A 15,998-nucleotide genomic window follows, 5' to 3' on the forward strand; every position below is an offset into this window, starting at 1 on the left:
GGAAACTTTGTATCCAGTTAAGGTTTATAAACGTGTAGTCTTAAATGTGGAACACTCTAGAGAGCAAAAGAATCATTCACTTTGTTCACTTTGTCCTCTGATATGTAGCCAGAGTCTAGAAGGAAAAGGGCAGTCAGTTGCCTCTCCCACCAATGGGGCATCAGATACGCTAAGCCTGATGCTAAATAATCTGCCTGCAGATATCAGATATTTGTGTGATCTGCTCTGTTATGTCAATACAAAATCATTAGAACATCTGGATCTATATGTGTACAAGGACCATTAGAGTCCAAACTCCCATCCCCCAATACTTTATTTGAACTCATTTCTCATAATGATTAAAAATTCTACAAATCAATGTAATGAGAAGATCCTTTGCTATGACAAGACACAGAATACTTACAATGCTACCACAACCTTAACAGATGAGTGTTAGACTGCTAGATAGGTGACATAGAATGGACTGTCGGAGGTCTGCCACTGCAAACAGCAGAATAGCCTAACTTACATGGTATAGAAATTTTAAATGCCAATACTCGAGTTGCTTGGTCAACACACAGTTGTAGTGGCAAAGCTATCTTAGAAACCAATTACAGATTGAAGTATGGGATAAGATGTAGAAAAACTGACAGACAAAATTGAATCTGCTGTCTTTGCACACACAGTGAAACCTGCAGATGAACTGATGACCTGTGGATAGAGACAGCTTGCCAGAATACCTTACTTCCGGTACGATGGATGTGGAAGAATTATGGGCAAATTTTAAACACATTGTAAATCACGCATTGGACAAGTATGTGCCGAAAAAGTGTGTTACGGACGGAAAAGACCCACCGTGGTTTAACAGCGCAATTCGGAGAGTGCTCAGGAAGCAAAGACAGTTGCACTCGCGGTACAAGAAAGATCGGGAGAATGAGGACAGGCAAAAGTTAGTAGAGATTTGTGCTGTTGTAATAAGGGTGATGCGCGAAGCATACAACCACTACCACCGTCATACCTTAGCAAAAGATCTTGCTGAAAACCCAAGGAAATTCTGGTCTTACGTAAAATCGGTAAGCGGGTCGAAGGCTTCCATCCGGTCACTCACTGATCAGTCTGGCCTGGCAACGGAAGACAGCAAAACGAAAGCTGAAATTTTAAATTTAGCATTTGAGAAATCTTTCACGCAGGAGGATCGTACAAACATACCGCCGTTTGAGTCTAGTGCAGATTCCCGTATGGAGGACATAGTGATAGACATCCCTGGGCTTGTGAAGCAGCTGAATGGGCTGAAAATAAATAAATCACCATGTCCTGATGGGATTACAATTCGGTTTTACAGAGAGTACTCTACTGCATTGGCTCCTTACATAGCTTGCATTTATTGTGAATCTCTTGCCCAACGTGAAGTCCCGAGCGACTGGAAAAAAACGCAGGTGACACCTGTATATAAGAAGGGTAGAAGGACGGATCCTCAAAATTACAGACCAATATCCTTAACAATGGTTTGTTGCAGGATTCTCGCACATATTCTTAGTTCGAATATAATGAATTTCCTTGAGACAGAGAAGCTGCTGTCTATGCATCAGCACGGCTTTAAAAAGCATCGCTCCTGCGAAACGCAACTCGCCCTTTTTTCACATGATGTCTTGTGAACCATGGATGGAGGGTATCAGATGGATGCCATGTTCCTTGAATTCCGGAAAGTGTTTGACTCGGTGCCCCACTGCAGACTCCTAACTAAGGTACGAGCATATGGGATTGGTTCCCAAATATGTGAGTGGCTCGAAGACTTCTTAAGCAATAGAACCCAGTACATTGTCCTCGATGGTGAGTGTTCATCGTAGGTGAGGGTATCATCTGGAGTGACCCAGCGAAGTGTGGTAGGTCCGCTGTTGTTTTCTATCTACATAAATGATCTTTTGGATAGGGTGGATAGCAATGTGCAGCTGTTTGCTGATGATGGTGTGGTGTACGGGAAGGTGTTGTCATTGAGTGACTGTAGGAGGATACAAGATGACTTGAACAGGATTTGTTATTGGTGTAAAGAATGGCAGCTAACTCTAAATATAGATAAATGTAAATTAATGCAGATGAATAGGAAAAAGAATCCATAATGTTTGAATACTCCATTAGTAGTGTAGCGCTTGACACAGTCACGTCGACTAAATATTTGGGCGTAACATTGCAGAGAGATATGAAGTGGGACAAGCATGTAATGGCAGTTGTGGGGAAGGCGGATGGCTGCCTTCAGTTCATTGGTAGAATTTTGGGAAGATGTGGTTCATCTGTAAAGGAGACCACTTATAAAACACTAGTACGACCTATCTTGAGTACTGCTCGAGCGTTTGGGATCCCTATCAGCTCGGATTGAGGGAGGACATAGATAGAAGCAATTCAGAGGTGGACTGCTAGATTTGTGACTGGTAGGTTTGGTCATCACGTGAGTGTTACGGAAATGCTTCAGGAACTCGGGTGGGAGTCTCTGGAGGAAAAGAGCCGTTCTTTTTGTGAATCGCTACTGAGGAAATTTAGAGAACCAGCATTTGAGGTTGACTGCAGTACGATTTTACTGCCGCCAACTTATATTTCGCGGAAAGATCACAAAGATAAGAGAGATTAGGGCTCGTACAGAGGCATGTAGGCAGTCATTTTTCCCTCATTCTGTTTGGGAGTGGAACAGGGAGAGAAGATGCTAGTTGTGGTACAAAGTACCCTCCAATACCCACCGTATGGTGGATTGCGGAGTATGGATGTAGATGTAGATGTAGATGTATTAGTGTATTCACTAGGTGGAGCATATCTAAGTTGTCAGCATCTTCATCATTCGCAAGGAGTTAGCCACACAGGTATTCTGGCAAGCTGTCTCTATCCACAGGGCATCAGTTCATTTGCAGGTTCTACTGTGTGTGCAAAGAGAGAAGATTCAATTTTGTCTGTCAGTTTTTCTACATCTTATCCCATACTTCAATCTGTAACTGGTTTCTAAGATAGCTTTGCCACTACAACTGTGTGTTGACCAAGCAACTCGAGTATTGGCATTTAAGATTTCTATGCCATGTAAGTTAGGCTATTCTGCTGTCTGCAGTGGCAGACCTCTGACAGTCCATTCTATGTCACCTATCTAGCAGTCTAACACTCATCTGTTAAGGTTGTGATAGCATTGTAAGTATTCTGTGTCTTGTCATTGCAAAGGATCTTCTCATTACATTGATTTGTAGAATTTTTAATCATTATGAGAAATGAGTTCAAAGATAGTATTGGGGGATGGGAGTTTGGACTCTTTAACGGTCCTTGTACACATATAGATCCAGATGTTCTAATGATTTTGTATTGACATAACAGAGCAGATCACACAAATATCTGATATCTGCAGGCAGATTATTTAGCATCAGGCTTAGTGTATCTGATGCCCCATTGGTGGGAGAGGCAACTGACTGCCCTTTTCCTTCTAGACTCTGGCTACATATCAGAGGACAAAGTGAATGATTCTTTTGCTCTCTAGAGTGTTCCACATTTAAGACTACACGTTTATAAACCTAAACTGGACACAAAGTTTCTAATTGTTGTCTAGTGTCTACATTTCTACTTTAGTAACTATATGGTTTCCTGGAGGAGTAGCAGTAGTAGTACAAGCCATAATGAAATTTAAAAATGAAAGGGCTCCAGGACAAGAAAATACTTGCGCTAAGGTTCTCTAACAAAAGAATTTGCAGGTTGTTCCATTTCCAACTAGAAATACATCATAAATAATCCATCACAGTGTGAGAAAAACAGTGATATCCGTACCTACAACGCTAGAGGAAAAAACGACTTTTTGTTATCCATTGTTAAAGCTGCCAGTGGCTCAGAAATGAGTTCAGTATGCAGGAACAAATATTTTTGCATTTGCTCAGGAACATAAAATGAGTCACAGGTAGCAAACCAAGTTTCAAACCCAGTTTAAAATAATTTGTCCTGGACAACTCCTTCTATTCCATTAACATATTTCTACTTAAAAACTGGTAGCCAGTAAAAAACACTGTAGTTGCACAAGTGGGACTAAAGATAATTGTGTGATCATTGATTGAGCATTAGTCATGTGTACATGTTCTGATGTTCCGGGGGCTGACTTGTTATACATTGTTTCGATAGGGAAATCGTTTACATGATCTATGGAACATGTAATTATCAAACTGACAGTTTAATGATTTGTTAACTTTGGGCAGGGTGCTTGCCAGCAGGGAATTAACTAAAGCTGTGATGATCAAAAAGTCTAAGGAGTAGATCCTGCTAATTCTAAAAGCTACAGGCCAGTCTACATGCTTACAAAGATTCAAGAAAGAGTTGTGTGACAGATTACAGTTACACTTAATAGGTGCCAATTTTGGCTTCGGACTGCAAAAGTTGTTAAACATATGTTCGACAAGGTGATTGAAACTATAGATAGGTGAAAAATAAAAAACCCAAATGCAGTATTGACCTCGTGGGAGCATTTGATAACTTATTGTGACCTGCATTGTTTGCCCCAGTATCTAAACTACAGTTTTACATATTACCTTAGGGGTAGAGTTATGGCATGGACAGCCAGCACACAGAATTAACCAGTTGAACTAGGGGGGGGAGTCCACAGGGTAGATTTGTGTGCCAGTGTTTCGGAATTTGGTAATCGAACATCTCTTGTGCCAGTTGCAGGAAGAAGACTGTAGTCTGTGCAGACAATCTCAGCTGAGGTGTCAGAACATAAGAGAACTGAGCAGGTGAGAATGGAAAGTAGGTTTCTTTCTCAGATACGCCGATGGTCTGTAGATGACAAATTTACCTTAGCCCCTCCACAGATAACTACATGCACTATGTGATCTAAAGTATCAGGACATCCCATAAGCATAAGATTTTCATACTGGGTGCATTGTGCTGCCAGGTACTCAATATCAGTGACTTCACTAGTCAGCAGAATGGGGCACTCCGTGGAACTCACGGACTTTGAATGTGGTCAGGTGATTGTGTGTCACTTGTCACGTCCGTATGTGAGATTACCACACTCCTAAACACCCCTAGGTCCACTGTTTCCGATGTGATGGTGAAATGGAAATATGAAGGGACACATACAGCACAAAAGCTTACAGGGCGACCTTGTCTGTTGACTGACAGAGACAGCCGACAGTTGAAGAGGGTCGTAATGTGTAATAGGCAGACATCTATCCAGGAATTCCTAACTGCATCTTGATCCACTGCAAGTACTCTGACAGTTAGGCGGGAGATGGGAAAACTTGGATTTCATGGTCAAGCGGCTACTCGTAAGCCACACATCATGCTGGTAAATGCCAAACAACGCCTTGTTTGGTGTAAGGAGCGCAAACATTGGACGATTGAACAGTGGAAAAACATTGTGTGGAGTGACAAATTAAGATAAACAATGTGGCGATCTGATGGCAGGGTGTGGGTATGGCGAGTGCCTGGTGATCATCATCTGTCAGTGTGTGTAGTGCCAACAGTAAAATTCGGAGGTGGTGGTGATATGGTGTGGTCATGTTTTTAATGGAGGGGACTGCACCCCTTGTTGTTTTGAGTGGCAGTATCAAAGCAGAGGCCTACATTGATGTTTTAAGCACCTTCTTGCTTCCCACTGTTGAAGAGGAGTTTGGGGATGGCGATTGCATCTTTCAACACAATCTAGCACCTATTCATAATGCATGGCTTGTGGCAGAGTGGTTACATGACAATAACATCCGTGTAATGGACTGGCCTGCCCAGAGTCCTGACCTGAATCCTATAGAACACCTTTGGGATGTTTTGGAATGGCGACTTCGTGCCAGGCCTCACCAACAAGCATCAATACCTCTCCTCAGTTCAGCACTCTGTGAAGAATTGGCTGCCATTCCCCTAGAAACCTTCCAGCACCTGATTGAACAAATGCCTGAATTCCAGCATTACCAATGGAGGGCGCCTCCAACTTGTGAGTAATTTTCAGCCAGGTATTTGGATACTTTTGATCACATAGTGTAAGTACACTCAAAAGCTTAATGTTCCTTACATAAAAATCTTACAGAGAAATTAGAAAATGCTCCACACTGTTGAATGGTACCTATAAATCCAGCTGGATGAAAAGCGCGATTTTGGACACAACACACTTAGACAGCTGCATATAGTGAGTGATGCTATGCACAAAATTGCATGCACTTGCACAGACAACTAAATGCTACTTCCGTATATAATAACATAGAACATGACCTCCGTAGGCTTGACGACAAATGTCCGGTTGCAGAGATTTCTGTGTACATGGAATAATTTAATCCTGAAATGTGCATAAAAGGGTGTGTTCCTAAGACCTCCAGGGGCATAAATATCACACTGAACTGTGCTCTGCAAAGGATCAGAGGCTTCACCCCACCACAGTCATTTCAATAAGATGAGCAGTCTGCTGCTGGATGTAAAGGAGATTTAAGCCTGTAGCCGCTGTGGACATGTGTACATGTCCTTGCTCTACCATTCCCCAGGTGCTGTGGATGTTTATACGTGCACCACTTGGGTTTTCCTATAACATTATTGACGTCTGTATGCATCTTGAGCCTACCAAAATTTCACTGCTGGCGACAAGTTACTTCCATATCTTAGTGGATAAAGTTTCAAGTATTTGTCGTAAGATGTCTATGCCTATTTGCACGGTATAATTTGCTAAAAACCTTATTTCAGTATCGTGAACCGGTTATGAAATATGAGGATTGTTAATACCATATATTCCCGATGCTCACTGATTGAAATGCTGGAGAACTAATGAGATACGGTTCTGTTCACGATTTAGATACCTTATCTAAATTTCATATACTGCACTGTGCAAGCTAAAACTAACCATTTCCAAGTTTATACAGTGTGTTTTATCTCTGCAAACACTTTAAAATTTTGTACTTTCTTTTAAGTTATTTGGTGCAGCACATTAAGTACGATAAATAACAAAAATAAATTCAGTCCTTTATCGAATAAAGATAGAAGAGTGTAAAATGTGCAAAAGTCAATAATAGTTTTCATAAAATCAGATAAATATTTCATAGTGGCCGGAATGACATCTCTCGGCACGATAGGAGCGTTTGGCGAGGATTACAGCCACAACAAAGCCATGCTCAGCACAGAATGCGGAGAGCATGTCTGTAACATCAAAAGGGTTAATAAAAACCTGACAAATCACAGAACAATGAGTAACATTGGGGGTCAAACACCTGAGCTAGGATGTGAAGACATTGTAGAGTGACTGATTCAGTAGTGAAACTGGTCTAGGTATTCACTCACTTTGCCATACAAAAATGTGTAGTAGTCCTCAGCTATGTAAATTTCAGTTTTGGCACAGTATATTATTTAACAGAACAAAGCCTGTATCCCACTTAACTATATAGATCGAACAGGGAAGCCAGCGATAGCTGGCAGTGTGGTCATATGTGAACAACAGACTATATCATTTTTAACTGTATCATATATGCTCAAGTGCAAAAGAAACTGGTATAGGCATACATATTCAAATACAGATGTATGTAAACAGGCAGAATATGGCACTGCAGTCAGCAACGCAAATATAAGACGACAAGTGCCTGGTGCAGTTATTAGATCAATTACTGCTGCTACAATGCCAGGTTGTCAAGATTTGAGTGAGTCTGAACATGGCGTTATAGTCGGCGCACAAGCAGTGGGACACAGCGTCTCCGAGGTAGTGATGAAGTGGGGATTTTCCTGAACAACTATTTCACGAGTGTACCATGAATATCACGAATCTGGTAAAACATCAAATCTCCGACATCGCTGCCGCCGGAAAAAGATCCTCCAAGAATGGGACAGACGACTACTGAAAAGAATCGTTCAGTGTGACAGAACTGCAGAACTTCTACAAATTGCTGCAGATTTCAATGCTGGGCCATCAAGTGTCAGCATGTGAACCATTCAATGAAACATCATTGACACGGGCTTTTGGAGCCAAAGGCCCACTCGTGTACCCTTGACTGCACGACACAAAGCTTTACACCTCACCTGGGCCTGTCAACACAGACATCAAACTGTTGATGACTTGAAATGTTGCCTGGTCAGATCAGTCTCATTTAAGATAGTATCAAGTGGATGGACATGTACGGGTTTGGAGACAACCTCATGAATCCATGGACCCTGCATGTCAGCAGGTGACTGTTCAAGCTGGTGGAGGCTCTGTCATGGTGTGGGACCTGTGCATTTGGAGTGACATGGGACCTCTGATACATCTAGATATGACTCTTGAAAAGTGACACATACATAAGCATCCTGTCTGATCACCTGTAGCCATTCGTGTCTATTGTGCATTCCAACTGACTCGGGCTATTCCAGCAGGACAGTGTCACACCCACACATCGAGAGTGGCTCCAGGAAAACTCTTCAGAGTTTAAACATTTATGCTGGCCACCAAACTCCCCAGACATGAACATTATTGAGTATATCTGGGATGCCTTGCAACATGCTGTTCAGAAGAATCTCTATCTCGTATTCATACAAATTCGAGGACAGCCCTGCTGGAGTCATGGTGTCAGTTCCTTCCAGCACTACTTCAAACATTAGTAGAGGCCACGTCGCGTTGTTGCACTTCTACATGCTACACGTTATGAGACAGGTGTAAGAGTTCCTTTGGCTCTCCAGTGTGTAACGGAATTAGCGAACGTGACTAAACAGACTGACCCATATACATGTTTTTACGAAATCACAAATGGTAGACCAAAGTTTACAAAAAAAATTCATGGATTACTTGAGAAGTAAAGGTATCTTGTAAGACAAAAAGCAAAATCTGTGTCAGTCAGAATGAACTGTGACATTGTTATATCTCATTACGAGGCATACTACATAATATTGAAAGCACATGTACTGTGAGGAAAAAAGGTCGTATCAGGTAACAAAATAGACAATGTAGGATGTAATGGAGGAGACTGGTGGAACCAGAGGTGAGGAGATGCAGATAGTTGGAGTAGATGATACATAGGCAATTGTCTCTGCAGAGTAAGAAAACATTTCAATGAACAATTTTAATTGTTACTTAAGACACTGGGTTGTCAGGTTCAGTAGATGCTGCTGTGGGTATTTCAGACCAGCCATTCCAAATAATTTCAGAGATATCTCTGGTAGTTAATTTATAAAACAATATATTACAATATACTAGAATATTCCGATTTCTTGGAGGCATTTAACACTAAATTACAATAATATATTGCATGTGGTGTCCCGCAAGGTTCCACTGTAGGCTCTTTGTAAGAGGTTTTCTCCCAGTATATGACTAAAATATGACAAGCAGATAGAACCTCTTTGTAAGAGGTTTTCTCCCAGTATATGACTAAAATATGACAAGCAGATAGAAGAGATTGACACTGTTAAATTCTTTGTATTACAACTTTGTGATAAATTTGTTTTGGAGGAGCCTGCTACAAATTTCTTGAAGTTCGTAAGCAGATCTGTATTTGCAATACAGTATTTGTCAGACATCAGTGGGAGAGGGAAAAAAGGAAGAAAAAAAGTTGACATACTTTCCTTCCGTATCATCATACAGGATCATATTCTAACAGTCCGCAAAGCAAAACTAGGATTTTCTGAGTCTAAAACAGTGTAACATGAATTATTTGTCATATTGACTCAAGAAGGTTCTACAGAGCACAGTTCAAGGAACTGGAGACACTAACTTCTGGTTCCCAATATATTAATTTTTAATGAAATTGATCATAAACAATATCTGTAAAAGCTCAGTAAATATCAGAAATAAGAAAGTCTTCATAAAGATGATACTGCACTGTGTTTTGCCAGCTATGGATAGTCTTGGGAAGTCTGAGCTTCAGTTACACGATTGTATTATAAGGGCAGATGTGAGGAGTCAGTCCTGTCATGACATGCTGTCTCTAAGGTTTTATGTTTTTTCTTATATTTATCAACTGTTCCCCCTTAAAAGTTACATGGTTGGCAGTATGGAGTCAGTCTGAATACTGCAGTGGTTTACTAGCCATAGCTCTATCGGATACCGTATGCCTTCACCGTCCTTCTGATGTACTTACTCAGCCAGTTATAGAAAAACCTACAGTTTGATGTAACTGTGGTGCAACTTGACATTTTCATCTTGACAAATTGGTTTTAGAGGCAATGAAGCAAAAAATGGCTACAAAAATTTCCAACAGTGGGTGGGGTCGAAATCGGAGATTTTAGATTGGTAGGCTGACACTTATTCACTTAGCCACATTTGTTTTTTCTTAAATGAATGAAACGTACTCCGTACTTTTGATAGAAAACGATGTCTGCTTACCTGTTGTCAAAATTGTGCCACAAGGATGGGGATTGTGATTGCATAGATTTTCCCGATGTCTTATATGTTTGTGCTCTTCACAGGTATGCTGCCGGATATGAACATCTTCACTACACGATATTTTGGTGATCACACCTGAAGATGAAGACGTTCATATCCGGCAGCATACCCGTAAAGAGCATAAACAAAAAGGATGGGAATTGTCAACAAAGTCAATAAATTTGAATTTAAAATATTTGAGTTTTTGAAATGTATTATTCGGTATAAACAGAGGATACAGAAAAACAAAATATCTTCCACCATTCATACTCTTAAAGCTGTAGCTTTAATTTTTTTGAGAATCACTGGCAAAAGAAAAGTCTTTCAGTGATAAGTATTTTTGTATGCAGGGGTCACAATGTCATGAAACTTTCTCCATTAGGCTGGGCCACTGTAGTGGTATCTTTATATGATTTATATTAGACTACTATTAGAAGAATCGATGAATTATGACCAAAATACTGTGTGTGTTTTTTTACATGCTGTCAGGTGTATTTACATAAAAATCAGTGTATGTTTCCATTAATTCATTTAGTTGATATTGTATTTCCTTCTCTCAGATCCATCAAGCTAACTTCAACAAGGATAGTGGTATCCAAGAATTTGGAATTGTTATCAGTGATCAGTTCGAGAGTGTCAGTGCAAGAATTTTGGATGCCCCACGCATAGCGTACAACAATGTAAGTTCATCTGCAAGTTCTTTAATAACATTTTGAACCATAACAAAGTTGTAATGCAACACGAGTGGAAATCTTGTGTGTTAAATTCACACAAAACCAAAAACCATTGTATTAATCTGTATTTAGCACCTTTATCAGACTCCAGCATACTTTTGTCATCGGCGTTTGTGTGTGTGTGTGTGTGTGTGTGTGATGGAGAGGGAGAGGGGAGGGAGAGAGAGAGAGAGAGAGAGAGAGAGAGAGAGAGAGAGAGAGAGAGAGAGGGGGGGGGGCTGGGGGGGTGGAGGGGGTATTCCTTGATTGTACATTTTACCAGCAAGTTCTATGATTATTTAGAAAAAATGCTTTGTATCCTTTTTACATTATAGAAACTTTAGTGTGGTAGTACACTTACCATAGTGCATACAAATGTTCTCCCATTATTTTGAGAAGTTAACATGGAATATTACTAGTATACAATTTGTTGAATTGTATCTTCATAAATACCATATACCTGCATAAGAATTTTTTTATTAACATAGCGTGCATTTATAGTTTGGGAGAGGAACCTTCACTACTGACAGCTCAGTAGCCTCATTTCACTGATAAGCAACTGCGTAAACCAGCAGACGATATTGTGTTCTTGAGCAGGTAGCACAAGTCATATTACGTTGCTGTAAAACTAACGTGCGAATATGTTGGGAGACATAACAGTGAGTATCACGTGTGTCCGGTGCTGTCGTTTCACTTTATTGAACTAGAAGACTAGTTCATACTTCACTTAATTCTCAGTGTTTTTAGTGTTTATTCACTTCTGTTTCATTTCCAATCATGTCCAGTGTGATGGGTGGTGAAACAGAAGAAGAAAAGTTTACTGCATAGCAATGCCCGCAAATTTGTGCATTCGGTGAAGGAGCCCTTTGAGAAAGAGAAGCAAAAGTAGTGGGCCTTTATTCCTTGGTGGTCAGTTCGTAAAGAGGAAACAGTAGGGACAGAACAATACGATAGACTGTAATGAGAGGAGCACAACAAAGCTACAGATACTGGGAAAGAAGTGTGTAAGGAAGAAGCAAGTGACAGTTGGAATTATTTTTAGAAAGACACCATTTGTTTTCATATAAACTTATTTACCTACATAAAAGCCCAGCTTAAAGGACTGCGTTAAGGGGCATATGGGGATTAATGTGTGCATTCTGTGAGGGGTTGTAGCATTGGTGATTCATTTGCCATAGTCATTGGCGATAAGAAGGTGCTCTGGATGCCTGTATGTACAACCTCTGTTTTGACTTTACAGTTAGTAACTTTGCTGAGTTTAGAGGTCAACAGTGTTCGCAACTGCCATTCCCTGCAACCGTGCCCAACTGATAGTCCATACTCTTGTTGGACAACTTCAGCTGTTTGAACAGTGTCACTTTGTGTGCCGAAGATGGACAGGTATTTAGACAGGTTCCTGCATGTGTTGGGCACAATGTATTGGTGTGTTGCTACTTTTAGCAGTGATTTGTGAACATTACCACACCTGTAGACAGGTTCTGTATGTCTGCATAGTGTAAAAGCACGTCAAGGTTCATGCATTGTGTGAACAGTGGTGGGTTACCAAACGTCATTCAGATAAAATCTGGGCACATGTTGCACCTGTGACATGTACGTCGTCTGTTCAGGCTACCACTGTCACCAGAACACCGCCATAAATGGCTGCCCTAGTGTCGTGAAATAGTTGACTGGAGAGTGGAATGACACTCTGTTTCCTTCTGTGATGAAATTGTCTGCCTGTGAGTGATGGACGTACATATGTACAGTGCTGACCTGGTGAGTGACCTATTTGAGCGCATTTGCCCACTGTATACAGGTAACACCCGAGGCTTCATGGTGTGGGGCATCATCAGTTACAACTTGCAGTCACATTTGGTTTTCTTGTTGGGTAAAGAAACCATTGCTCATCACTTTGCACAGGTTGTTGTACCCATTCTGCTTCCATTTCTTTGATAGGAAGGTGATGCGTTTTTTCCGTAGGACAATTCACTTCCAAATACAGTTGCTGCAACGTAGCTAGCAAGATCGCCAGATCTGTTACTAATTGAACATATATGGGACATTAAGTATAAACTTATTCATTATCCAGAACAATTAACGAATTGCCACAAGTGCTGCAAGATGCTTGCAACAATCTATTCCAGGGTGCCATTTGGCACATTCACAATTGTTTGCATGTGAGAATACACATCTGTGATGCCACAAGTACACTGTGTATTGATGTAAATTGTTTTGACACCACTTCCTGCTCGTGTGTTTCATTTTGTCTGAATTTATCATATACTTTTATAATGATGTACTATCTGTCATGCCAGCTATCAATGAAATGGCCTTTTCCTTGAGGATATCAGTTTTTTTTAAATAGTGTATGTAAATGTTACAAGAGGAAGAAATGTCCCACATTATTGAAATTTCTCACGTTGCTTCAGATAGATGATCATTTTAAAGGCAACAAATTTTCGTTGCATACAGAGCTCAACCCCCCCATGAACCATGGACCTTGCCGTTGGTGGGGAGGCTTGCGTGCCTGAACGACACAGATAGCCGTACCGTAGGTGCAACCACAACGGAGGGTTATCTGTTCAGAGGCCAGACAAACACGTGGTTCCTGAAGAGGGGCAGCAGCCTTTTCAGTAGTTGCAGGGGCAACAGTCTGGATGATTGACTGATCTGGCCTTGTAACAATAACCAAAATGGCCTTGCTGTGCTGGTACTGCGAACGGCTGAAAGCAAGGGGAAACTACAGCTGTAATTTTTCCCGAGGGCATACAGCTTTATTGTATGATTCAATGATGATGGCGTCCTCTTGGGTAAAATATTCCGGAGGTAAAATAGTCCCCCATTCGGATCTCCGGGCGGGAACTACGCAGGAGGATGTAATTATCAGGAGAAAGAAAACCGGCGTTCTACGGATTGGAGCGTGGAATGTCAGATCCGTTAATTGGGCAGGTAGGTTAGAAAATTTAAAAAGGGAAATGGATAGGTTAAAGTTAGATATAGTGGGAATTAGTGAAGGTCGGTGGCAGGAGGAACAAGACTTTTGGTCAGGTGAATGCAGGGTTATAAATACAAAATCAAATAGGGGTAATGCAGGAGTCGGTTTAATAATGAATAAAAAAAATAGGAGGGCGGGTAAGCTACTACAAACAGCATAGTGAACGCATTATTGTGGCCAAGATAGACACGAAGCCCACGCCTACTACAGTAGTAAAAGTTTATATGCCAACTAGCTCTGCAGATGATGAAGAAATTGATGAAATGTATGATGAGATAAATGAAATTATTCAGTGAAGGGAGACAAAAATTTAAGTCACGGGTGACTGGAATTCGACAGTAGGAAAAGGAAGAGAAGGAAACGTAGTAGGTGAATATGGATTAGGGCTAAGAAATGAAAGAGGAAGCCGCCTGGTAGAATTTTGCACAGAGCATAATTTAATCATAGCTAACACTTGGTTCAAGAATCATGAAAGAAGGTTGTACACATGGAAGAACCCTGGAGATACTAGAAGGTTTCAGATAGATTATATAATGGTAAGATAGAGATTTGGGAATCAGATTTTAAATTGTAACACATTTCCAGGGGCAGATGTGGACTCTGACCACAATCTATTGGTTATGAACTGTAGATTAAAACTGAAGAAACTGCGAAAAGGTGGGAATTTAAGGAGATGGGACCTGGATAAACTGAAAGAACCAGAGGTTGTACAGAGTTTCAGGGAGAGCATAAGGGAACAATTGACAAGAATGGGGGAAAGAAATACAGTAGAAGAAGAATGGGTAGCTTTGAGGAATGAAATAGTGAAGGCAGCAGAGGATCAAGTAGGTAAAAAGTCGAGGGCTAGTAGAAATCCTTGGGTAACAGAAGAGATACTGAATTTAATTGATGAAAGGAGAAAATACAAAAATGCAGTAAGTCAAGCAGGCAAAAGGGAATACAAATATCTCAAAAATGAGATCGACAGGAAGTGCAAAATGGCTAAGCAGGGATGGCTAGAGGACAAATGTAAGGATGTAGAGGCTTACCTCATGAGGGGTAGGATAGATACTGCCTACAGGAAAATTAGAGAGACCTTTGGAAAAAGAGAACCACTCATATGAATATCGAGAGCTCAAATGGAAACACAGTTCCAAGCAAAGAAGGGAAAGCAGAAAGGTGGAAGGAGTATATAGAGGGTCTATACAGGGGCGATGTTGTTGAGGACAATATTATGGAAATGGAAGAGGATGTAGATGAAGATGAAATGGGAGATATGATACTGCGTGAAGAGTTTGACAGAGCACTGAAAGACCTGAGTCGAAACAAGGCCCCAGGAGTAGACAACATTCCATTAAAACTACTGACAGCCTTGGGAGAGCCAGTCCTGACAGAACTCTACCATCTGGTGAGCAAGATGTATGAGACAGGCGAAATTCCCTCAGACTTCAAGAAGAATATAATAATTCCAATCCCAAAGAAAGCAAGGTGTGGACAGACGCGAAAATTACCGAACTATCAGTTTAATAAGTCACAGCTGCAAAATACTAACGCGAATTCTTTACAGACGAATGGAAAAACTGGCAGAAGCCGACCTCGCAGAAGATCAGTTTGGATTCTGTAGAAATGTTGGAACACATGAGGCAATACTGACCCTACAACTTATCTTAGAAGAAAGATTAAGGAAATGCAAACCTACGTTTCTAGCAATTGTAGACTTAGAGAAAGCTTTTGACAATGTTGACTGGAATACTCTCTTTCAAATTCTGAAGGTGGCAGGGGTAAAATACAGAGAGCGAAAGGCTATTTACAATTTGTACAGAAACCAGATAGCAGTTACAAGAGTCGAGGGACATGATAGGGAAGCAGTGGTTCCTTTTGTGGTAGGTAACTTGAGTATCTGTAGCATAACTAGAAAATGTCACCATTATAAGGCTTATCAATTTTGGATTTTGTGTGAGAAGTGTATTTCTGCAAACATTACTTTTTACATCTTGTGTGGTAGTTTATGATGTAAGCCTTGTTTGTACTTCCCCACATGCCCTGAAAA

At 40.8% G+C, this 15,998-nt stretch overlaps 1 protein-coding gene across 1 annotated transcript in view; it reads left to right on the forward strand.

Annotated features, from left to right (window-relative positions):
* Positions 1 to 15,998, forward strand: part of LOC124711135 (protein argonaute-2) — a 266,005-nt gene that overhangs the window by 187,882 nt on the left and 62,125 nt on the right. Inside the window, exon 14 of the mRNA XM_047241028.1 lies at positions 10,843 to 10,962. Coding sequence (XP_047096984.1) covers positions 10,843 to 10,962 — 120 coding nt within the window. The remainder of the gene's footprint in view (positions 1 to 10,842; positions 10,963 to 15,998) is intronic.

The sequence above is a fragment of the Schistocerca piceifrons genome, chromosome 8 (genome assembly GCF_021461385.2).
Source record: "Schistocerca piceifrons isolate TAMUIC-IGC-003096 chromosome 8, iqSchPice1.1, whole genome shotgun sequence".
NCBI lineage: Eukaryota > Metazoa > Arthropoda > Insecta > Orthoptera > Acrididae > Schistocerca > Schistocerca piceifrons.